Raw genomic sequence first — 25735 nt, 5'->3', positions numbered from 1 at the left:
GTATGAAAGAAGGATCAATTGGAAATATTCATATGGCATAGCACGGTCTTCCTGTGAGCATCTAAAGAATTTCCACATTCCTAATGTGGAAATTCCTTTATATGCTCACAGTGTTTTGTAGAAGTAGCCAAGGCGGCTCATGGGATTCCATGAGTGAAGAACACTACCATTTAGAGTTAAGGAAATTATCTTTGTAAGACTTTGAATTACTATGCACAATTCTGTCACCTGAGTTTCTTGTAAATGAGGAAGTGGAATGAATACCTTTGTGAAGATAGATTGAGAGTATCTGAGTTGCAGAAATTAACTGAAAGGCAGAAAAGAGGGGATATGGTAGGAATATTTATATTACTAAAAGGGTTATATAGAGCCTGTGTAGCTCAGTGGATGGCATTTGCACACCACAGTGCTTGACTGCACAAAGGAAGACTTGCTTTCGAATCTAGTCGGTGACTAGAGGAAATTTTTCTAAGCCTTTTTTCGACCAGTTCCCGAGTTAGTCAATCTCTGGTACGGGCAAGCAGGTTTTTCATCCTGTAAACTCAACAAAATTGACTGTAGAACCCACATTATTTCAAACATTAAATATTGTTAGATCTTCAATGGGAGACTCTTTCAACAAAAGAGTCACTCATACAAAATCTAACAGGAAGCACAACACTGAATAATAACATACTTGTGCTCCTAGCAATCAAGCTCATTTTATCAGAAAACATGTCATGTTTAACATAGAAAGGGTAAAATAGAAAACGAGATAATAAGTCTCAGATCTGAATCGTCATCTGAAACGATGCTATTGAAATAATATGTTTGGATTATGCATAATATTTTAAATATTAGTATTAAAACTGTGTCCTATGCAAGAAAGTAAATGTACTGCCAACAAAAGTCCAAAGGTTACGGGCTAACCACCATCGGTGACGTAATGCCCGAAGCTAGAGTATTCGTAGAAGGCAAACGAGGCACACGTTCCCCGAAAGGAGTAGACATCGTAAGGTGGCAGAGTGGTATCACCTCGTTGGGGCAAATAGGGAGGCTCCGGTGAATAAGTTTCCAGCATGGAAAGAGGGCGCTAGAAAGGGTGATAAATACGGTTACGCAGATCTGGTATCCCCCCGTTTTTTCTGTTCCTGTTTCCCTTGTGCAGACCAGCGATGCGGATGGCGATGACCAGTATCAACTCTCCCGTGGCTGACTAACGCAAGTCCGGCAAGGCACAAGACGACAGCAGATCCCAAACGCAGGCCATCGGTAAAACAGTGCCAATGAAAGACAGCAAAGGATCCCCTTTGAAGAAGGTCGAGCTAAGCGACAGCAACCTAAGTGATAAGCGAATGTCCAGCAAGAGAGAGTGGCCATTTTGAAACGAGTATGTGACCTCCACATGGTAGCAGTTTGCAGCAGCGGTGATATCCCACAACAAAGGACAGACGAAAAGATCTCAACGCTGCAAAGTGGTAAAGTACTGTGACTTTTCTTGCTTTATATTGATAAAATTTTGTGAAAGGGAAGGAATAAGAACCTGGCTGAAAGAAGGAGAACTTTAATGATAATACATCTTCAGGGACTCTAACCTTATTAGACTAGTAGTCTGAGAAACCAAGTATTGTATGGTTCCAAGAATATTGAAGAGGGATTATTAGTTAATAATTCATAAGTTCAGAACTAGAATAGTGCCTTGTACCATATGCATACCAATCGTATGTGAATAATATGCTAAATATTTAGTAGATGAATTGTGTATAATAGTGAAATATATGCCTAAAGTGTGAATGTTGTGCGTGTGATTTAGATCATTACTTTAGTATTGCTTTGCTTGAGGTAGAATGTTAACCTCATATTGTGTCTGATTTATTGTAAATCCTTCTGGCCATATAATAAATATGTTTTCCTATGTAAGCCTGTGTGTGATCTAAGCATGAGACTGACTTCACCAATCCTTAAATTTCGGACCTATATGTGACGGGAATATACAAACAGTTTAGAGTTAATAGGCCATGACAGCAAAGTTAAGATATCTATAGCTTCCTAATTTACTTTACAAATTTTGGTGACACTTAATTTCTGAGAAACTTACTTAGGACAAGAAATTTCTGTCCTTAGGCTCTGGCTGGCACAGCTAATCAAACAAATTTCTCACAGTCCAAAAAGGGGAATGGCCCAAGAGAACTAGTTTATAGATAATCTTAGAAGGCTCTAGAGTGATAATAATATATAAAATAACAGAAAGTAATGACGTAACAATGGCACAGCCAGTAGGATGTTGATTTACTGAATTTGTCAACAAGTAAATTAAGTTAGTGAATCAACATCCTACTGGCTGCTCCATTGTTACGTAGTTATTTTCTGTTATTTTGTCTATTATTATCACTCTAGAGCCTTCTAAGATTATCTATAAACTAGTTCACTGGGGCTGTTCCCCTTTTTGGACTCTGACAAATTTGTTTGATTAGCTGTGCCAGCCAGAGCCTAAGGACAGAAAGTTCTTGTCCTAGGGAAGTTTCTCAGAAATTAAGTATCACCAAAATATGTAAAGTAAATTAGGAAGCTATAGATATTTTAACTTTGCAGTCATGGCCTATTATCTCTAAACTGTTTGTATATTCCCCTCACACATAGGTCTGAAATTTAATGATTGGTGAAGTCAGTCTCATGCTTAGATCACACACACAGGCTTACATACGAAAACATATTTATTATATGACCAAAAGTATTTACAATAAATTAGACACAATACGAGGTTAGCATTCTACCTCAAGCAAAGCAATACTAAAGTAATGATCTAAATCACATGCACAACATTCACACTTTAGGCATATTATTCACATACAATTGGCACACATATGGTACAAGGCACTATTCTAGTTCTGAACTTATGAATTATTAACTAATAATCCCTTTTCAATATTCTTGGAACTATACAATACTTGGTTTCCTCACACTACCAGTCTAATAAGGTTAGACTGGTAGTGTGAGGAAAGTCCATGAAGATGTATTATCATTAAAGTTCTCCTTCTTTCAGCCAGGTTCTTATTCTTTCCCTTTCAAAAATCTTATCAATATAAAGCAAGAAAAGTCACAGTACTTTACCACTCTGCAGCGTTGATGTTGAGACCTTTTCGTCTGTCCTTTGTTGTTGGATATCACCGCTGCTGCAAACTGCTACCATGTGGAGGTCACGTATTCATTTCGAAATGGCCATTCTTTCATGCTGGACATTCACTTATCACGTAGGTCGCTGTCGCTTAGCTCGACCTTCTTTAACGGGTATCCTTTGCTGTCTTTCATCGGCACAGTTTCACAGATGACCCATGTTTATGAACTGCCGTCGTCTTGTGCATAGCCTTGCCGGACTTGCATTAGTCAGCCACGGGAGAGTTGATACTGGTCATCGCCAGTCTGCACGAGGGAAACAGGAACAGAAAAAACGGGGGATACCAGACCTGCATAACTGTATTTATCCCCCTTTCTAACGCCCTCTTTCCGCTGGAAACTTTTCACCGGCGCCTCCCTATTCGTCCCAACTGGGTGATGTCACTCTGCCACCTTATGGTGTCTGCTCCTTTCTGGGAACGCGTGTCCCGTTCACCCTAAGCTAGAGTATTCTATGAATACTCTAGCTTAGGGTGTTACATCACCGATTGTGGTTAGCCTGCAACCTTTGGACTTTTGTTGGCAGTACATTTACTTTCTTGCATAGGACACAGATTTAATACTAATGTTTAAAATATTATGCATAATCCAAACATATTATTTCAATAGCATCGTTTCAGATAACCGATTCAAATCTGAGACTTATTGTCTCGTTTTCTATTTTACCCTTTCTATGTTAAACATGACATGTTTTCTGATAAAATGAGCTTGATTGCTAGGAGCACAAGTATGTTCTAATTCAGTGTTGTGCTTCCTGCTAGATTTTGTATGAGTGACTCTTTTGTTGAAAGAGTCCTCCCCTTTGTTTAAAAATTTTCTCTTTTAGTTTTCCCTCTTTTCTCTGGAGATGACCTTTCCATTATGTCTGGGCCTTAAAATGAGTATCTTGGCAAGGGGGAATGTAGTGTTTCTCTGCAATCTAACCCCCCCCCCCTTTTCCCTCTGATCCCTTCGAACAGTGTCATCCCCACGATTTGTGCTCAAATTTTCTCTGTACCTGACATATCTGGGAAGATATTCCTCTGAGAAGTTCTGTTCCTCCTCTCCGTTGTTGCTTCTTCTCTTGAGTGAGTGTGCTCTGGGGTTGGTTCTAATTTTGTTTTCTTGGCAGCTTCTTCCCTTCTGTTAGCCTCCCTCATTTTCCCCAGATGTTTTCGAGTGAATCTCCTAAACAAACTATCCTATCAGATCTACTCTTGTACAATTTCAGACGGTTCGAATAGAAGGTCATAGTTTTTCCTTGACGTGTTGTTTCTCTAATCCTGTATGTTACATGAGAGAATTTTTCTATAATTTCAAAAGGTCCAGCAGCCTCCCTTCTAAACTTTCCTCCTTTTCTTCTTGCGGAGTTCTGCTGCAGTAGGACCAAATTACCCAGATTTAAATCTTTGTATTTTCGTAATCTGTTTGCTTATGACCTGGCACGTTGGGAGCACATGTTACTGGATTCGGCTACTAATTCATGTGCTAATCTGTTTTCCTGGATGAGGTTGTTCAGATATTGGTCAATATCTGGAAAACCGGTGTTTGCTGTAGAACCTCTGAAATCGTTGGGGAATAAAGGCTCAAGGCCATAGAGCACAGCTGCGGGGGCTTCCTTTGTGGTGGCGTGGAGAGCTGTCCTACATGCAAAAAGGGTGTGCGCAAGATGAGTGTCCCACTCCAAAACTCGTCCTTCTGTGAGCTTGGAGAGTGTGTTTCAGAGTCCGGTTCATCCTTTCACGCATCCCATATCCTTGGGGATGGTAGGGGGGGTAAATAGTTTCTTTATCCCCAACAATTTGCAGAATTGCAACATCACCTCAGCAATGAAGTTGGTGCCTTGGTCTGATAAAAGCGTTTTGGGCATTCCATACCTTGAGAAAACTAGCTTGAAAAGCTTGTTTGCCACAGTCTCTGCAGTTTATCCTTCATGGCTGTGGCTTCGGGAAACCTTGAGAACATGTCATTCGCGACAAGTATATATTTATTCCCCTTCGAAGTGGTAGGGAGAGGTCCCACAATGTCCATAGCCACAGCCTGAAAGGGGAACAGTTGGAGGGGGACTTTGCCAGTGATGGTAGATTTTTGCTGACACAAATGGCATGATGACACATAAGCCTCAACATCATCTCTCATCCCCTTCTGCCTGTCCGTCACCCTCTTCCAGGTTCTATGAATGCCTTGATGGCCGGCTAGGTCCGCATCATGAAGCGTGTACAGCACCTAAGGAATCATGACTCTCGGAACTAGGATCGTTTCCTTCCATCTTTCCGTGACGCCTTGTTTCAACACAAAAGGCTCTCCATCCAATAGCCTTTGTGTAATCCCCCCCCCCCCCACATTGGATCCAGTTTTTGGTATCAATGATTTGTTTTCCCCAGATCAGAAGTTGGGGGGGGGGGCAGAGACCCTTTCTTCACTCCCCTTTTATCATCAATACAGGGTTGACCCTTTTCTCTTTGGCACAGGTGTCCTCCTTGTCAGGATTGGGGTCTAATGACCTGGATAGGTAGTCGGCTATCACATTTGACTTCCCATGAATATAATTTACTTCAATATTGTATTCCTGTAGCTCTAAGGACCAGCGCATTGATTCTTATCCTTCATCGAAGAAATGAAGGATAAGGGCTTGTGGTCTGACCTGAGGATGATGTGTTGGCCCAGTAATAGGTATTGAAACTTTCTAAGGCTGCATACGATTGCCAAGGCCTCTTTCTCAATCACAGAGTAGTTCCGCTCAGAGGGAGACAGTCTTCTACTTATAAAGGCAATTGGCCTGAAATTCTTTCCCTCTGCTTGCTCCAGAACTGCAGCAATAGTATTCTTAGAGGCATCAGCAGCAAGGAAGAAAGTCTGTCCAAGCTTAGGATACATGAGTACAGGCATTAAGGTCAAAGCCTGATTCAAGGCTTGATGCACTCATTGCTGCTCCTCCCCCCCATGCAAATTTGGTCCCCTTTTTTGTAAGTCTCACTATGGGATCCATTAATCTGGAGTACTGGGGGATAAACTTCCTGTAAAAGTTTACCATCCCCAGGTATCTCCTGACTTGTCTCACTGTGGAGGGAGGCTTTGCTCCCAGTATAGCACTCACATTATCCTTGGATGGGGTTTTATTATTCACTATATGTCCCAGATATTCCACTTACTTCAAGAAGAATCTACATTTTGAGCATTTAAGTGATAGACGGGATCTACTCAGTCTGTCCAGAACTTTCAGTAGAATTTCCTTGTGTTCTCTTAGTGTAGATGAGTAGATTAGCAGGTCGTCCTGGAAACACAAGACTCCCTTGCCTAATACGTCAGCTAACACGGTGTTCATGAAAGTGAAAGCTCATGGCCGAGTTCCTTGCTCCCTGGGGAAGTCGGCACAGCTGGTATTTTTGCACTTTGTGGTGAAGGCAAAATACTGTCTGTCCTTCCTGAGGGCGATTTTTTCCATACGTTTATTTTTGTAGTGGAAGAAAGCTCGATCCTGGCAATACCTACTAGTGTGTGGGGTTGCTGAAGCTCAACGAGGTTCTCGGCACTTAGAGAGCTAAGCCTTTTGAACATCGAATAAGGAATGACTGAAACTTGGGTTCCTGTGTCTAGTAGGAATTTGCATGGGACTCCTTCTACAAGTCCTTCCAGTGCAGAAACCAGGACGAGGTTTCTTTCACCTTGTGCCTCCGGTGGGAATTAATTTAGGAGTTTCTCCTAAATTAATTCCCTTCTACGAAGAATTGATAAGGAGGCACAAGGTGAAGGGAATCTTGCCCTGGTGAAGGAAACCTCGTCCTGGTTTAAGTATAAGCATTGGAACTGGTTATGACTCGTAGAAGGGACTCCTTCTACGAGTCCTTCCTGGTGAAGGAAACCAGGGCGAGATTTCCTTCACCTTGTGCCTCAGGTGGGGTCACGCTCTGCATCCTATAGAGCTTGCCTTCATCGTCTATACTTGGGGTCGACAGGCCCTTGTCCTCCTGGGGAGTCCCTTCCTTTGATCCCCCCACCCCACCCCCAGCACCAATTTGCTTATCTCAAAGGACTGAACTAAGTCTTCCAACACTCTTCTTTTCTCTAGCTACTTCATAACACTCATTAAAGCTTCTAACCCTTTTCATGTAAACACTCTCTTGCAATTCATAGGCGAGCCAAAATTGTTGGAGTGCTAACCACTCAAGATGGACTCCCTCCTCAGGTGAGGCCTTCAATTCCCGGGTGAGTGTTAATATTCTGTTAAGAAAGCTAGTCACCCTTTTTCTTGCATACATTTGTAGTGTCCTAAGTGTTTGAATAATCCCTCCTTCCTGGAGAATTCAGAGGTGAGTGTCTCTTTAAAATTCTCATAACTCAAGGTCCCTCTTAAAACAAGGTGCGAGCGGAAAATTTTCCTCGCCTTCCCTATCAGTGCCACGAAGCAATGTTAGGAATTGGAAGTTGCTCCATCGACCAACCCTCTTAAGCTCTTCTGCGTATCTAAAGAACATTCCCACATCATCAGAGTCCTCTCCAGAGAACAGAGGAAAAACCTATTGAAGGTTGATGGTCCTGAAAAATTCCCCATCATCCATGCCTGAACTAGATGGCTGATTCATACTTGTATATATAGGCTTACAAAATTACTATCTTAATTTTACACACAATATTGCTAAATTAATTCCCTGCACCAAAAATCGTCTGACTTCAAGCCAAAACTAACTCACCTTGTTTCACTAACTTCATTTACTTGTTGTTTAATTCAATAAATCAACATCCTGTTGGCTGCACCATTGTTTTATTTAATGTTGTTATTTATTATTTTATATCTTCTATGTCTTGTATTTTCTTAAGTTTTGTTATTTTCCTAAATTTTTGTGTTCCCTTCTCAATTAATTTTATCTTTATTCTAATTCACTCCTTACTTCTTATTCCCTTAAATACAGCTATCTATCTATCAAAGTTCCCTAATTTCACTGTGGCCATAATCTTAGATGAACTCATGTGCAAATCCTTCAGACAAAGAGATTGCCCCAAGGTAGAACCAAATTTCTCCCTGGCTGAAAATATGAAGTCAACTCCTTTTCAGAATTAAGAAAATTAATTTTTTAACGCTGCACCATCTTAATTCCTATACAATAGAATTAATATTGTCAGAGAGTCAGCCCGCAGACTACTACACGATTTACTTAATCTAACACAAGCAAACTTTGGGTCGACAGGCCCTTGTCCTCCTGGGGAGTCCCTTCCTTTGATCCCCCCACCCCACCCCCAGCACCGAGGTGCATTGGCTTGAATAATCAGAACTTGATTTTTGTAAAGAAAACATGAAAGTTTATTCACTCTAAATTATGAAACATGCTATTCAAAGAAACTAAATTAAATGAGGAATTTCTAAGGGTAAATGATACACTAACAGACAAGATCTATATTATACTCGACATCTCACATTAAGGTACACAAACTGAGTCAAGCTGTCTCAATCCCGCTCACTTATTACAGTTATGCTCATGAATATCTTACTCTCCCACAAAATATTAAGACAAAACCATATTAAATCAATTTAATAACATGTCTAAAACAGTATACTTCTAGAGCTACAAGATTCTTGCTAGAAGATTAGGTACTAGAGTCCTGAACATTTTCAATCACAAGAAATTTAACACTTTCGTTCACCCTGGCCTTAAATTACAATACTATGGACACAAAATTTCTACATTACTGACCAGTTCTATACTTCATGAGGCTCTTCACTTCTGATTTTCCTACAGGCTTACTTTAGGTGGTTTTCCAGCTCTGGGGTCTGTTGTTCCTCGTCTCGACCATCCAGTGATTTTGGTCATGAATCACTTCTTTTCCGGATACTCAAACTTCTCTGATGGAAAGGTACGGCTGGAGCTGCACAATATTTTGGCGTTCACTAGACGTTTTGTTGCATCGATGAGAATGCTCAAACTCTGCCGCTACTTAACCATATTGCCGGTGCTTGACCATCCTGCCTTCACCTAAACGACTTCTCTTCGGCTCCTGCCATGGGATAAGGACCTCAAAAATATGAGAGAGCGAGAGAGCTCACGCCACCAAACCTTTTATACTCCTCTGCATCTGATCTCCCTACTACGTCATTGGTTGCACCCCTTACACAAGCCTCTTTGCACACCATACCTTCATCTTCTTCGTCACGTCTCCACGTGGGCATTGCATGTGCCTCGGACATTGTATTACTGCCTGGGGTCACACTTATAATTCGATTATACAAAATTCTTCATTTTCCCCTTACTTTCCTGCTACAATATTACCTTTTTTTTTATATCTTAATTCTTGTCTGTTATTTACAGGGCCATTCATAAAACAATACATAGAAAGATTATAAGAAGAAATCGTTACTACTATATTTACAAAATTTGAATTTATACCTATTTACAAGTTTACCTTTGGGGAATTGTGCATTCCAATTGAAATGCTTGAGGATAAATTAAGCCTTTCATTCCAGATTTAACACAATATATTGTGTTAGGAACCACAAGATGGCGGCACATGTTGAGCCGTCTCTCTTCACTGTGCTGCTTGATTGGTGATAGCCTTGGGCCATCTATCTCTGATCGGGTACCAGTGGAAATTCAACTGCCCACTCAGTCTCCAAAAGTTAGATAGGGATAATCCCTCGCCTACTCCCTATATGGGAATAAAATGCCGTTAGCTTTTTTTTTTTTTTTTTTTTTTTTTTTTTTTATAGGGTTGATGCAGAGGAAATTTTAACAGCATTTGGCTGGGTAAGAACAAGGATTTTTCTCTGGAAATTGAGTAGTGTGTGGTAAATAAGGCCTTAAGACTGGATTTTTCATTTGGTGGTGAATGAGTGGAGTGGATTGTCAGAGTCTTTTGTGTATAGTTTGTCAGTGAATGTATCCAGAGTGAAATATGATAGCTATTGTGTAGATAGTCTGGACCTCCCATGATAAGTCTTCAGACTCATGCCAATTCCTGTGCAATAATAATAATAAATCTTTCAAAAGGGAATGATTGCAATGCAGCACAGCAATGTCATATTTGGAATTAGTTTTTTCACTCTTTTTACATTGTTTTGGCAGTATTTGTCTATATCAGTGAACAATATTTTTAAGTTTGTGTTTATTTCATGGTTGAAATAAAGATACAAATGATAGTGACTTTTTATGTGATTCTAGATATTTTTAATAGTGAGTTGACATAATACAAAAAAAAAAGCCTTTGAAACACTTATTCCTGTTTTATTGGAAATCACTTTATTGTTATCATATTTGTTTGACTCGGATGTATTACCATCATGTTTTTAGCATTATTATCTAAGTATTTTACACTTTGTAATCTTATGAAGCATAATAAAAAAAATTGTATGAGTCAGCTGTATGTAATTCTGAATATGTGAATTGTTATCGTTAAATAAATGTTATGTACCCTTTTATTTACCTATCTCGGATGCAGTCTATTGCATTTGCTGTGCATTACTTTGGAGTAGTCATACAATTAATTTATGTGTTAGTGTGTGCTTGTGCTGACACACACACACACACACACACACACACACACACACATATATATATATATATATATATACGCACACACAGCAGAGTTACATTTTTAGAATAACATTTTTTATTATTCATTTTTGTCGGGTGGTAATGCATTAATATTTCTTAAACATGCTAATTTTATTTTACAGATTTGGGACTTAGCAAGTGGAAAACTAAAGTTATCACTTACTGGACACATTAGTGCAGTGAGAGGACTTGCCATTAGTTCAAGGCAACCTTATTTATTTTCATGTGGAGAAGATAAACAAGTGAAATGTTGGGATCTTGAATATAACAAGGTGCAGTATTTTTCTTGTATACTTTTAAAAAAAGAAAATCATCATCGATCCTGATATCACAGGGTGTACAAGATACTATGATAGAACTACACGTTATATCATATCAGTTTACATTATTACTGACTTCTTATTAGCAGTTTTCTTCCAAATTATTATTATATGAGCATTATGATGAGCACCACTATTTACTTACACCATTGTGTAAATAACAGTGCAATTATTTACACAATGTGTCATACATCTCCTTAAACTCTTTCACTGACAGAGCACTCATGAATTCATCTGCAAACCCGTTCCACTCATTTGCCATTTTCCAAGCAAAAAATCTTGACCTCTCACCATTATGCATCTTCCAGGAGTGACCTCCCTTGTTCTCTCTCTCTCTCTCTCTCTCTTTCCCCATTTTTGAAAGATATTGAAGAATATTTTTCAAAAGGGATATTTCTTATATCCCTTCTTTATTAGGAAGGAAATTACGTCTCCAGTATTTTTCCGCCATTGTTTTCCCTTTATTTCTGTTATTTTGTTTCACAGTCAATTTATTTTTTTTCCGGTTTGCTGCTATTTTAGTGGCAAAATTATATCTATGGTAAACATACCAAAAATACAGCTTGATATTTCATAAACTGTACCATCAGTGAAGAAATTTGTTAGAGTGCTTCAAATAGCATAAATTTGCCACACATAATGGTAATCATGAAAATTATGGAAATATCAATCATAGTTGAAAATTCATTTCTGAACAATTTCTAATTGTATATAGAACAGTTTTAAGTTTCTGCCAACCTGTTATATGTGTAATCATATATGCATGTGTTTAAGCACAGTTGACTCACTATAGCAAACTCATAGTGATCACAGAAATAGCTTGTTGTAAATAGTTTGCCTATAAGCAAATTCTTTTAGAATAACATTATACTATTCAACTTTGGTTGAGACTTTTCAGCAGTTTGCAAATTTGTTAAAATGATGTATGGTAATTTTCAGTATTAGGACTAACAATAAAAGTATCTTTGCTATAATTGTGCCATGTTTATTGACAGAATTTGACAAAATAATTCGAAATGAAAAATTTTTGAATTATTTTGTCAGAATTTTCCCAGGCTATGAAATAGAATAGAATTTTTCGTGTTGGAAAAAAGTCAGAGTTTCCAGTTGGCTATTGGAAGGTATTAAAATTCAGGATCTCTATTAAAATTTGTGGTATCATTTGAAAGTTTGTTCAACATCAAATTCTTGATATGTACCATCAGAGGATGTACAGGATATTCATATCATAGTATTACATGAAAAACATCACATCATTACTAATTTCCTATCGAACAGTTTTCATCCATATTAATATGTTATCTGTCAAGACTCAAATCTTATCAGATCTTATATTTTGGTCTTCTAAGGCACTCCTTACTGTATCAATAGATCTTGGTCTTCCTCTGGGTCTTTTTCCTGCCATCCTGACAAAAGACACTTGTTTTTTCTAATCTTTCCTCTCCCATTCTGTTTAAGTAGACATGTCACTTGAGATTGGCCCTACTAACACATTCTTGAATGTCAACAATGCCAATTTCTTTCCTAATATCCTTGTTTTTAATATGATACTGCCATTGGTTCCATATATATACTCTCCTAATCTTTCTCAGAACTCTCCCCTGTGTGGTCTCAAATCTTTCATTATGTTTTATTTCTAGCCCAACACTCAGATCCATAAGTTAAAATTGGTTTGCACACTGTCTTGTATTACAGCTAGTTTAGCATTTTGACTAATTTCTCTCTTATTTCATCTAAATTTATTCACTTTACTTCCTACCATACCAGTTTTGATAATTCTGTTATCAAAATTATATATACATTTAATTTGTCATCCTCGCTAAAAATTGTGCCTATATTAGCAGTCAATGTTTAGAATGTTTATTTTCATTGTCCTTGTCTCTAAAAAGCTGATTTCATTTGGACCATTTTAGTTGAAACACCTTTTTTTTTTTTACTGATCGTTTATGATAATTTCCTATAATTATGCTGAGTATTTTATTTTATTTAATTTTATCTTGTATGTAATGATTTGTTATTTATTGATACTAGATTTATTTTATTTTTCTTGTGTTTCTTTTGATCACTGTTGGTGTTCTTTTGCAAAGTATGTTTGGATTGTTTATTTTTACACATAAGCAGTTTTAAGTTCAACTGTTATTGCTTACAAAACACCTTTTTTATGATTTTTTATTATTATTTTCTTACTTATTATTATCAAGTTTTTTTTCTTTTATGCATTTATCTCTTCTACAAATATATCTTTGGGTTTATTTCCTTTACAAGCATACTAATTGTGTTTATTTATGATTGTTTTTCCTGTGATTGTTGAATTTATATTGTTGTGATGAGAGGAATCTTTATATGGCCTTTTTTCAGTTGAAGGTGATTTCATATGAGGATAACAGAGTCCCCTTCCCCCCATGAAAGTTGAGATTTTTATCATGCATTCAGGTAAAATCAGTGAGAAAACACAGGCGCTTAATAGATAAAAATACTTTACTGGGCTCTAGATGGTGTGGATATTGAATTATATAGATGTCCTACCCAGCTTTGTACATGAAAAATGGATCATAAATCTAACCAAACATCATTTTACCAATGATGAATTAAGTGGTGTGTTGTCAAAAGTTTTGACAAATTTTGCTGTAAAACATCGTGTTTGCCTCATTTAGATTTTATGGTAGGTGTAGAAAAAGGTATTAGAGAAGTATGTATAGATGATGTCAACAAGTTAAGGTTTAAGATCGCATAGATTTTGTATAAAGCTAAACCCCCTCCATGAATATTTCTTTACCTGAATTACAAGCTCTCCGATCTTCATGCCGAAATAATAATATTGTAATAGCTAAGTCTGATAAAGGAAATACAGCAGTACTCATGGATACCACTGACTATAATTGCAAACTTAATGTTTTGCTGTTTAAGTTAAGTGTTATAAGTGATGTTAATGTTTAACTTCATTTATAATATAATTGACAGAGAGCCTAAACAAATTGAGTAAATTGTTAGATCAGACATATTCCTTAGATGCTAATATTGAGAAGTTGTGGATTCATCATGCTCCTTCCCCATGTATTTATGGCCTTCCTAAAGTACACAAATCTGGTTATTCATTATGCCCAATAGTTGATTGCATAGGATCTCCTACTTATTATTCGACAAAATATCTTTCAAAACTTTACTGGAAGAATCACCTCTTATATCAAAAATAGATTTGGACGTCAAAAAAATAATTAAAGATCTTTTTCTTCAAGAATCTGCAATGATGGTTTCCTTTGATGTAGTTTCAGTGTTTATAAATATACCACTTCAAGAAACTCACAGCTTTTACAAGTAGATTTCCCGGATGATTTCGTCAAATTATTCAAGTTTACTATCAATGCTGGTTATTTTACTTGGCTTAATAAATTAATTCAACAGATTGAAGGTACTGCAATGTCTAGCCTTATATAGTCCTGATTATTTTATGGAGCATTTAGTAGAACAGATTTCTAACACTTTCTTCTCCTCAACCTTGTATTTGACTACATTTTGTGGATGACATCTTTGCAATCTGGTCTCACTCTGAAACAGAACTACTTCAGTTTCTCAATAAAATTAACTCCTTATATACTTCCATCAAGTTCACTATTGAACATGAATCTAGCAATAGTTTCCCCTTTTTGGATACTTTAATACATTGTAACTCTGCTGGTAATCTTGAATTTCCAGACATGGCTAGGAAATATATGTGCAGACTATGGCAGTAAGATTAATGACTAATGGCATAAATTAGCTTTATATGATAACCAAATAACCTGGCCATAACAAGGTTGGGTTTGGAAGGTGATGGAATATTTTTATTATAACATCAAATGCTTGAATTTATGAAAATTTCCATTTAATATCTGCAGTTAGTGTTTTATTTATTCTTGTAATATGGAAATAAGATGCTGCTAAAAATTGCTTTAAGTTCATTAACTTAAAATAATCAATATTTAAAATACATATCTTGCAGGTGATTCGTCATTATCATGGTCATTTGAGTGGTGTTTATGCTTTATCCTTACATCCAACAATAGATATTCTGGTTACAGGCGGAAGAGATTCATCTGCAAGGGTAATTCTTTGTGAAATTTATATATATTTTAAGTTATCTCAGTATATATTTGGATTTCATAATTTACTTTAACATAGTATTACATATAGCAAGGGAAGGAAGGGGGAACACACACACACACACACACACACACACACACACACACACACACACACACACACACACACACACACACAGAGGATGGTCTGAGATTGGGCCTCAACCATAGATGGCAACACTATCGGCAAGAATTTTTTTTTTCCTAAGTTCTTACATTTGTCATAAGCATCCATGTAAAATTGCAAGTCATTCTATCAAATAGTTTGTTTTATACAACTGTATAAAACAAACAAAAATGGATTTATAATTTCAAAAGTTTTGAAATTATAAATCCATTTTTTCATTGTTAGGCCGAGAACTTTTCAGACCACCCTCACACACACACACACACACACATATATATATATATTGTAGACACACACACACACAAGTGCATATGATACAGGTGTACCCAAGTCATCTCATATATTAGATTCCAGACCATATATAGTGATTTTTTTTTCTCACTTGTAGCTGCATGCAATGGTTTCATAACATTTTTAAGCAGTTATATAATATGTGCTCTACTGACATAAATAAATGTTTTATTTATGTCACTTGAAATGAAATGGTGCTGAAGGAAGAGAACAGCCAACTAGTTTGGTCATCTGTTCATTTTTCCACATCGTTAATAGATTTTCCATTTCTACAAAAATACTGTCCTGTTTACAGATAAGTAACATTAACTGGTGTAGTACTTTTTTGCTTCACTAAGAACTTCATTTTTTGTTTTTAACAACTGTAACAACAGTATAATCAATCAATAGTATAATCCTACCACTTGCATAAATTTCAGCCTGTTTTCTAGATGTGATTCTAAATACATCAGAGTATACTGGTATTTGCTAAGTAGTCATAAACCATTTCAGATAAAGGAAATATTCATAGAGCTGCAAATGTAAGAAAATAATAAATCAGAAATATTGATACATGCCTGTTTATTAATCTTGTTATTGGTTTGTAATTTTGATCTGGGAGCCTTGTTCTAGAGATCAGATATGATACTTTTTTAAGCCATTTCAGATATATCATAACCCCTATTTCTGCATGTTAATTTCCTCCATAATCTGATATGATGACTTACAGCATTATGCAATGTGACTTCTGAACTTCAGGTCCTTGTCCGCCACCACTCCCAGGTCTCTTGTCACCTCAGCCTCCTTCAAATTTCCCAAACAAGCATATACTTTACATTGCCTACCAAATTTCAGAACCACCTTATACTTTGCAACACAACTGATATTTCACTATCTCTTGTCCACTCATACAATCTGTTCAGGTCTTCCTGTCCCTTGCTCATCTGCTTGGTTCCTCATCATTCTTTCCAATTTTGCATCATTTGCAAACAGTTGTATATCTCCAGTTAAACCCATTGCAGTATCATTAATATGCAAATTAAATGACAATAGCTTCAAAACAGACCCCTATGGCATACCCCCCCCCTCCCCCAACACACAACTTGCTAAAAAAAGCATCCAATCCCATCTGCTCCAATTTAGTTATCAATTTGTCTGATAATTTATCAAAGCCTTTGCAACATCTAATTATACCACTGTACATGCATCTCCCTTGTCCAACATATTTGCCACATGACCTCCAAACCCGTGCTTGACAATCACAGAGGATAATGCTATTGTCAATATCCTCTGTGATTAATTCTGCATCCTAGTTCTCACTAACCTCTGTAATACCTTAACTACAACCCTCCAGATATATACAGTTTGCCTATAATTTGTAGCCTTAGTTTGTTATCACCTTTGTTAAACATAAGAGAAGGCTGATGCTAAATCCCTGGAACATTTCTTTAAGACAGGTCCTATTGCAATATTGACATCAATGTCAATAATGCATCAGGTATATTAGCACTCTTGCCAGTAAGTCATCTCACATTTCCTCTACACTTGAGCTTCTCAAGATTTCACATATATGAAACATATCAATGGTTCTCTGGCCAGCGAGTAGCTGAAAATAACAGATCATAAAATTGTCCACATGACTCAAAAATTAGTCAGGTATGGCAGTTGATCTGTTGGTACTAGATTAGTGAAAACAGGAAGGTGTGGCAATGAAGTGGGACCTCTTCCAACTGCATAAAACTCTGTTAGGTGAGTAGAGTATTTATTTTTAAAACAATAACTATACAATGAAAGACTATAAACTTTTCTCATCATCATAAATTCCTGCCATGTACATTAAGGGGTATAAAGGATATGATAGTACTACGTGAAAAATTTACATCATTACATGATTATAGGAAGTTAATTTACATGAAAAATTAACTTCCTATCTACAATTTTCCTCCAAATCAGTCTGTTACTTGTCAAGACTCCAACATTATAAGATCTTATATTTCTATCGTCTAAGGCACATTGAACTGTATCAATCCACCTATGTCTTGGTCTTCCTCTAGGTCATTTTCCTGCCAACTTGCCAGAGAACACTTGTTTTTCCTGGATGCTGACAATATCATGTTCTTTCCTAATATCCTTGTTTTTATTCCAAAATATTTTTGTATGTCTGACAATCATTTCCTACTCTGCTATTTAGATCCCCAACAAGGACCAACTTTTCATTTTTCATTGTGACAGTTGCTTTTTCTAAAGCATCAAAAAATTCCTCCACTTCTACCTTAGTAGAACCTTCTGTGGGACCATAGGCACAAATAAGTCTCATTGTCCAATTCCCTATTCTGATATTTGCCCACATCACTCTACTTGAGTCATGTTGTACCGTCATTTTCTATATTGGTTTAAACCAATAAGAATACAATTTAGTCGGCTAAATCCCAACTTGACGGAAACTGAAAGTCTTGGTTTCGAGTCTAGTCGGCGACTAGAGGAAATTTCTCTAAGCCTTTTTTCGACCGGTTCCCGAGTTAGTCGATCTCTGGAACGGGCAAGCAGGTTTTTCCTCCCGGAAACTCGGGTTTTTCGTCCTGTAAACTCAAGAAAATCGACCGTAGAACCCACATTATTTCAGACATTAAATATATTGTGTTAGGGTTAGAGACCACGAGATGGCGGCACATTTGAGCCGTCTCTCTTCACTGCGTACCGCTTAATTAGTGATAGCCTTGGGCCATCTGTCTCTGATTGGGTACCAGTGGAGATTGAACTGCCCACTCAGTCTCCAAAAAGTTAGATAGGGCTAAATGGCCTCACCTACGCCCGTATATATACGGGAATAAAAAGGCGTTAGCTGATTTTTTTTTTTTTTTTAAATACAGCTTAATTGCTTCATGTGCTATGAAATATTCTAGCCACTTTTTCTAAACCCTAGTTCACCTGAAAAATGCAACAAAATAAACTTAGTAATAAAATGTCACCATAACAGAGTCAAATGGTAAAAAACCATTCTGAGTGAAATCAGGTTTCTAACAGTACTTTTAATTTAATGACTAAAATATACTGTCTAAATATTCTTTGACACCAAATATTATTTCCTAACACAAAATTTATTACTTAATAAAGAATGCACCCTCTGTCCAAAAATAAACCAAACTTTTGATAGAAAATAAAATACAGGCCAGTTATAATTATTCAAATCATTTATTTCAATTAATATACTCTCCCTCAGCTTCGATACAGCGTTTGGCACAGTCATTTAATTCGTTAAATGATTTTTTTATATTGGTTTTTTGGGATACTGTTGAGGATCGTGGTTACTGCCGCTTGAACATTTTGAAATGGTGTCATATCGCTTTTCTTTCATTTGCCAATGAAGTCAGGGAAAGAGAAAGAAGTCACAGAGTGCTAAATCAGGTGAATACGGTGAGTGATCCAACACACAAATTTGTGTGTTGGATCACTTTTGTGTGATGGTTTTTGTTCAAAAACTATCTCACAATGTTCGAACGATGAGATGTGCGTTATCGTGCAAAAGTGACTAGCTGCATACATCACAGTATTCATACCATATGCGATGAATTCTCGCTATCAGTCACTTCAAAACTTCGAGATGAAACTTACCATTGACCGTTTGGCCAGGCAGAATGAATTCTTTGTGGATAATGCCCTTGGAATCGTAGAAACAAATCAGCATTGTCTTTACTTTTGACTTCTTCAAGCAACTTTTTTTTGGATGCCCCTCTTCTAGTGGTCTCTACTCAGCACTGGTGCTTTGTTTCAGGCTCATACTCAAAACACCACATTTCATCACCAGTAACGATTGTTTCAAGGACGTTTGAGTCCTTATGAGTGGTTTTAATGAGAATCGTTGCAGTGTTCAATTTGATACATTTTTTGGTCATCGGTCAACATGAGGGTAACAAATCACGAATTCAATTTACTAAGGCCCGAACTCTCAGTCAAAATGTTGTGCAGTTGATTTTGGAATCCCCAATTCATCTTCAATCAATCTCATGGACAATTTCGTGTTTTCTTTGATGAAATCAAGCACTTTTTGGATGTTAACTTTGCTCAGTCAGTTTTTGGACGGCCTGGCTTTTCGTCATCCTCAAGAGTCTTACGGCCACTTTGAAATCACTTAAACCACTCGTAAACTTGAGTACAGGATAAGCATTCTTCACCATATGCTTTTTGAAGCATTTGATGCGCTTCAGTAAAACTTTTACCAAGTTTAACACAAGTCGATGTCAGCTCTCTGTTTGAAACTCATTTTCCGACTGTTCATCAAAACAGACTATCACTCTTGGCACTATAACTCAGCTTCTAATGAAACACCTGTTTACAACTTGTTTCAAAACTCAGAATTGTTGCTTAGCATGCTTCAGTAATTACTTTTTTGGTGCACAGTATTGATGCAGCTTATATATCAGATTAATTTAATTAGAAGATTTACAACTTTTCTTTCAATGTTTTCATCCTAGGTTTGGGATATGAGAACCAAAGCTAATATTCATACTCTAACGGGACATACAAACACAGTAGCCAGTGTACAATGCCAAAGTTCTGAACCTCAGGTATTTTTACTTGAAATATTTTAGTTAATTTTATAAAATTATTTACCTTGAACAAAATATTTAAAATGGTGTTATTATGTTATACAAAGTTTCTAAAAAAGACTTATTTTCTAGCTATAGCCTTAATGATCTCATTACTGCTGCAGTCTTAATGTGGAAATTGGTTTCTTTTTACCATTTAGTCCAGTATTTTGTTTTTCAGTGTACAGTGGTGCCTCGTTGTTCGTATTTAATTCGTTCCGGAAACCCTTTCGAAGTCTGAATCAAGATTTTACATAAGAAATAATGGAAAGCGAAATAATCCGTTCCCATATCCAAAATATTTCAATAATTTTTTTTTTATTTTATCTATTTTAGGTTTTTTAATGTTAATAACTTAGAAAAATTAAACAAAATAATCTTATATTTATTTTATTAATTTTAATTATTACAACATAAAAATAACGGTGAAGAATATATTTTTAATATAAAAATCACAAAGACGAAAATAATGCTCCCGTTGTTAAACATCTTCTTTCTGCTTCTTAGCTAGAGTTGAGAATGCTGATTCACATTCTCTTTTTTCTGCAGAGAAGAATCTATCTAATTCTAATGTTGTTTGGCGCTGATGATTTTCTTTGAGATATTTTTAAAATAACCCATCATGTTGTCATTGAATAAGTTGTTATTCCTGGTCACTACTGTCTTATTAGGGTGCCATTTTTCCACAATACCTTGTGTTCTAATCCAAACAGAGAACAACTCTTGAAGGTCGGCATTGGAAATGCAACCTTTGGCATCCTTCTCTTCCTTAAAAAATTTTTTTTTGTTGTTGATCGTGAAGATGTTGAAGTTTTTCTGTGCTGAATTCGGTTTTATGATCATCTATTAACTCCTCTACATCCTCATCACTCACCTCTAATCCCATAGCTTTATCCAAAGACACAATTTCATTTGCAACAGACTTTTCTTCATAGCTTACTACTTCACTGACTGAAATACGATCTGGCCAGAGTTTTTTCCAAGCAGAAATCATTGTTTTAATAGAAACTTCTTTCCATGCCTTATCGATGATCCTTAAGCAATGAAGAATGTTGTAATGCGCTTTCCAAAATTCTTTAAGAGTCAGTTCTGTGGCATTGGTTATTTCAAAGCACTTTTGAAACATAGCCTTAATATACAGTTTTTTGAAGTTTGAAATCACTTGATAAAGCTGAATTCACCAACTAAATCCTCCTCTAAATTTGGAGGATGAGCAGGAGCATTGTCCATCACTAGAAGAGCTTTTAATGGTAGATTTTTTTCCAGTAAGATAAGCTTTTACAGTGAGAGCAAATTCTTGATAAATCCACTCAGTGAAAAACTCTCTGGTAACCCAAGCTTTCATATTGGCCCTCCACATAACCCCGAATTTGCTCTTTATGACATAGTTCTTTTTAAAAACGCATGGATTTTCAGAATGGAAATGAGCAAAGGCTTTATCTTACAGTCTCCACTAGCATTACACAAAGCAGCAAAGTAATTCTATCTTTCATAGATTTATATCCTGGTGCCATCTTTTCTTCTTTTGTGATATAGGTCCTTTTGGGCATTTTTTTTTCCAAAAAAAGACCTGTTTCATTGCAATTAAAAACCTGTTGAGATACAAATCCCTCACTATCCACATACTCCTTAAAGGTTTTTACAAATTTTGTCTGCTTCTTCTACATCGGCACTCGCATCCTCTCTGTGCATTACAACACTATGGATCTCAGTTCGTTTTTTTAATTTATCGAACCAGCCTCTACTTCCTTTAAATTCCTCATTTTCAGTACTGGTCTCAGGTGTGTATTTCTTAAGTTCACTATGCAGATGTTTGGCTTTCTCACAAATAATTCTCTCAGTAATAACGTCACCATATAATCGCTTCTCGTTTATCCACACTAAAAGGAGTTTTTCTATCTCTTCAATAACATGATCTCCTGAAGGTCAATATTATCATACCTTTAGCCACATTTGCTGCTTTTATTGCTGCCTTATTCTTAAGAATGCTACTTATTGCTGACTTTGACATTTTAAACATCGGCGCCAGATCCATCAAACATGTACCGCTTTCGTGTTTCATGATAATTTCATTTTTCATCTCAATTGTTGATACTACAACTTTTCTTTTAGATTTTGTTCTTTCTACATTCTTGGATGCCATGGGCAATAAAAAAAAATGCCAAAAACAGTAAAAAATTCTCTACACAAACGTATCGTGCAGTGACTAGGCTGTGTAAAATATGGGACAATGCACACTGGACTGAGACAAACACACACACTGCACAGGCACGTGAAGTGAGTGAGGGAAATTAGTGGGGGGGGGCATGCCGAAACTGTGTAATGCTATATGACTCTGAGTTCTTGGACTATAGTTCGAACTGCGAATCAAATTTCTTTTGTTCTCAAGCGTTTGAAATTGGAACGTTAGAAGTTAGAAGCGTTCGAAGTACGAGGCACCACTGTAATTGAATTAATTTCTCTTGGAGATAAAAATGTAACTATATAGTTCAGTAGTGTAATATATATATATATACGCATACATACACTTTTTTCTTTTTTACTGTAAAGCATAACATATACTCTTAAATGTTCTATAATCATAACGATGCAATTACATTATAACAGTGAACATTTTCAGTGAGTAGTGTGCTATATGCACTGAAGGATCCAGTGCATGTGTGTCAGGAATTTCATGAAAGGACTATACTTGTGTCACCAGATACATTGCCCTTAAGATAAATTTTTAAAAAAAAATGCACAAAAAGGGAAAATGTGAATAACTCATAACTAATTTTAAAAAAATCTCAGGTTCTGTATTTCATTATAAAAATATCATTATAATTATAACATTATAACAAAACAAGAATAAAAATAATAAATAAGTTATTAAATGTTTAGACCCACTTAATGACTTATGGGCCAGTCTGTATAAAATCATCTGCATAAAGTAAAGAGCTAAGATTAACATCACCAATTTTGATACCAGGTTTAATACCACTTTCCTTCATAATGTGAAATACACTTGGGTTTGAAGTTATGCAGTATAGTACGCCCACAGATACGAGACCTTTTGACACTTCTGCGCATGTCAACAGAAGGAGAATCCATTCCGATAATAGGGTAATCCAGCGTTTCCCAAACTTTTCCTATGATGGAACACTTTACAAATCCTGAAATTTTCATGGAACACCTTGGTTATTTTGTAATATATTAATTAATGATTAATTATTAATTTAGCTGATTTATTATTAATAATTAATTATTAATTAATTAATAATAATAAATAATAATAATTAATAGTATTTATTATTAATTAATACTATTTAAAAATCAATTAAATGTAACCATCATTAAATTAATTTGTGCTGATTTTCATTGACATATCCCATTCTGATCAACAAAAATTTATAATATTATAAGTACTTACAAGTGAATGCAGACTTTTTCTCCTGTGTGTTGATAGTTTCCCCCTCCCTTTGTACATCCTGGAAATTGCTTTGTAGGCTGGAGGTGGATGAATCACTATCTGTTGAGTCTCAAACACCTTCAATAAGAGATTTTAAAGTTTTATTAATTGTTGACAATACACCAAGTCATCTGCATTTTAGAACATCCAAATGTCCAGGTAGTATTTTTTCCACGCAATACAATAAGCATTATTCAGCCATTACATCAAGGCATAACTGCTACTTTTAAAAAATATTACGTTAAGCACACTTTTCAATTTATATTGGATAAACTAGAAATTGAATCATTAACAACAACTGACATTTGAAAAAAAATTTCTATTTTGGACTGCTTAAATCATGTTGCATTTGCTATCACTGAAATAAGACCACAAATTTTAAATGCCTGCTGGAAAGCAGCTTGGCCTGGATGTATTGCAAACAGCGCAACCATGAAAACATCTTCATTATCATCTGAAATCATTACTTTGGCACATGAAATTGGTGAGGAAGGTTTTGATACATTTAGCCAGAACGATGTAGACAAATTGCTTGTGGATAATGCCTTAAGTGATGGTGATATTATTGGATATCGATTAACTTTAGATATCATCGAAGATCCAGAAAACGATAGTGAAGCGGAAGAAAAACCTGTCTCCCTCACTGCAAATATAATTCAAGAAGATCTTGAACTGTGCAATAAATTGGAAAATCATTTTCTTGTTAATGACACATCTGAATGAGCCTTTAAATTCCAAAGTGAGCTGAAGAACTGTATGTCTGGATATCGTATGCTGTATAAAAAATTAATGAAATCATCAGTGCAAAGTTTAATCACTGATTACATTGTCAGAAGAAAAAAATCAGCACAGAACGAGGGTGAAGCTAATCCTGTTTGTGAAGAACCATTGCCTTTACCATACAGATCTGATGCGCTGACTATCTCTTCTGGTGATGAAAGTGATTTTGCATCAGTTCACAAACGTTGTCGAATATTGTCTAATAGCGATGACAAAATGTAAAAAAAAAAAAAAAAAAATGTTACTTTCAATAAAATTAAATTAATAAAGCTTTAAAACAAACTTAGGCATTCTTATTTTCCTAAATTTTAATAAACTTTTTTATGCGATTGTAGGTTTATTTTAATTCATTGCTTTGGTTTTATGCGGTTTAGAAAATTTTGGAATGTATCCCTAATTTTTCAACGTAAGTTAGGCCTTTTTTATGCGGTTTTCTGTGGAACGTATCTACTGCATAAAAAGAGACCTGACTGTATATGGATAATGAATAACAATGAAGTTTCTTTCAGGTGTGCACCTCTGTGAGAAATACCTCTGCAATTCTCACATTCAGTTATATTTTCCTTTTTACAGATGGCACTATGACAGCTCTATTTCAATCATCTGGAATTTGGCCTTCTGAATTATGCAGTACAGCCACTGTAAAACCTTTAGACCTCCATTTGAGCATTTCTGGTAAAGATATCATCTATTTCAGTCACTTTTTCTTCTTCAAGTGTTGATACTTATTCCTAATTGCATTCCTGATGAGTGTTTCTTACTACCATGCTGTCAATGCTTGTTTTATCTTTCAAAGTAATTACGACAGACATCTAGAATATCTTTATCTTCAATTTTCATGTCACCTTTATATTTGTGATTCCTTTTACAGTACTCTTTCCTCCATTTCTAAGCTTTTTCAATAGCCTCCAGAATATTTTGTCACTTTCCTAATATTTATTTTCTGTGTTCTTACCCAAAGTCTTCCCATGATTTTTGTTCAGCTGGTTTTACACAGTTCTTCACTTTCTTTCATTTTTCTCTGTATTCTCTAAGAGCACAAGCTGACTTACTTGCCAGGAACTTTTGATATGCTTTCTTCTTTTCCATGACTGCTTCCTTTACTTCTGACTCCACCATGAAATTCTGATTTTTCTATCTTTTCAGACAACCTCACCACATGCATCTTTGCTGAATCAATCACTGTTTTCTTCAGGGTATGCACTTATTCTTCCATGTTTGGTTCTTGTTTCAAACTCTTTATTTATTTATTTTTTTAATGATGTTTGTGTATTTGAGCCTGCAATTCACCTGTGAAAGCTGCAAAACTTTGATTCAGTTTAAAACCTTCTTACTTCTTCTTTTCAGTATGAAGTAATGATCACTTCCTGTTTCAAATCCTCTATATGCTCTTATGTCCGGAACCAGTGG

At 36.0% G+C, this 25735-nt stretch overlaps 1 protein-coding gene across 2 annotated transcripts in view; it reads left to right on the top strand.

The window, feature by feature from the left end:
* Window positions 1-25735, top strand: part of Tango4 (transport and golgi organization 4) — a 143112-nt gene that overhangs the window by 64724 nt on the left and 52653 nt on the right. For both annotated transcript variants that reach the window (XM_090402466.1, XM_090402467.1), the window contains 3 exons: window positions 10799-10948; window positions 14976-15077; window positions 19984-20076. In XM_090402466.1, the coding sequence (XP_090258592.1) occupies window positions 10799-10948; window positions 14976-15077; window positions 19984-20076 (345 nt within the window). The remainder of the gene's footprint in view (window positions 1-10798; window positions 10949-14975; window positions 15078-19983; window positions 20077-25735) is intronic.

The sequence above is a fragment of the Typopeltis vanoorti genome, chromosome 13, assembly GCF_054136105.1.
Source record: "Typopeltis vanoorti isolate ZY-2024b chromosome 13, IOZ_Tvanoo_1.0, whole genome shotgun sequence".
NCBI classification, from domain to species: domain Eukaryota; kingdom Metazoa; phylum Arthropoda; class Arachnida; order Uropygi; family Thelyphonidae; genus Typopeltis; species Typopeltis vanoorti.
Note: the sequence above shows the minus strand (reverse complement) of the source record. Positions and strands in the feature narration are given on the sequence as shown.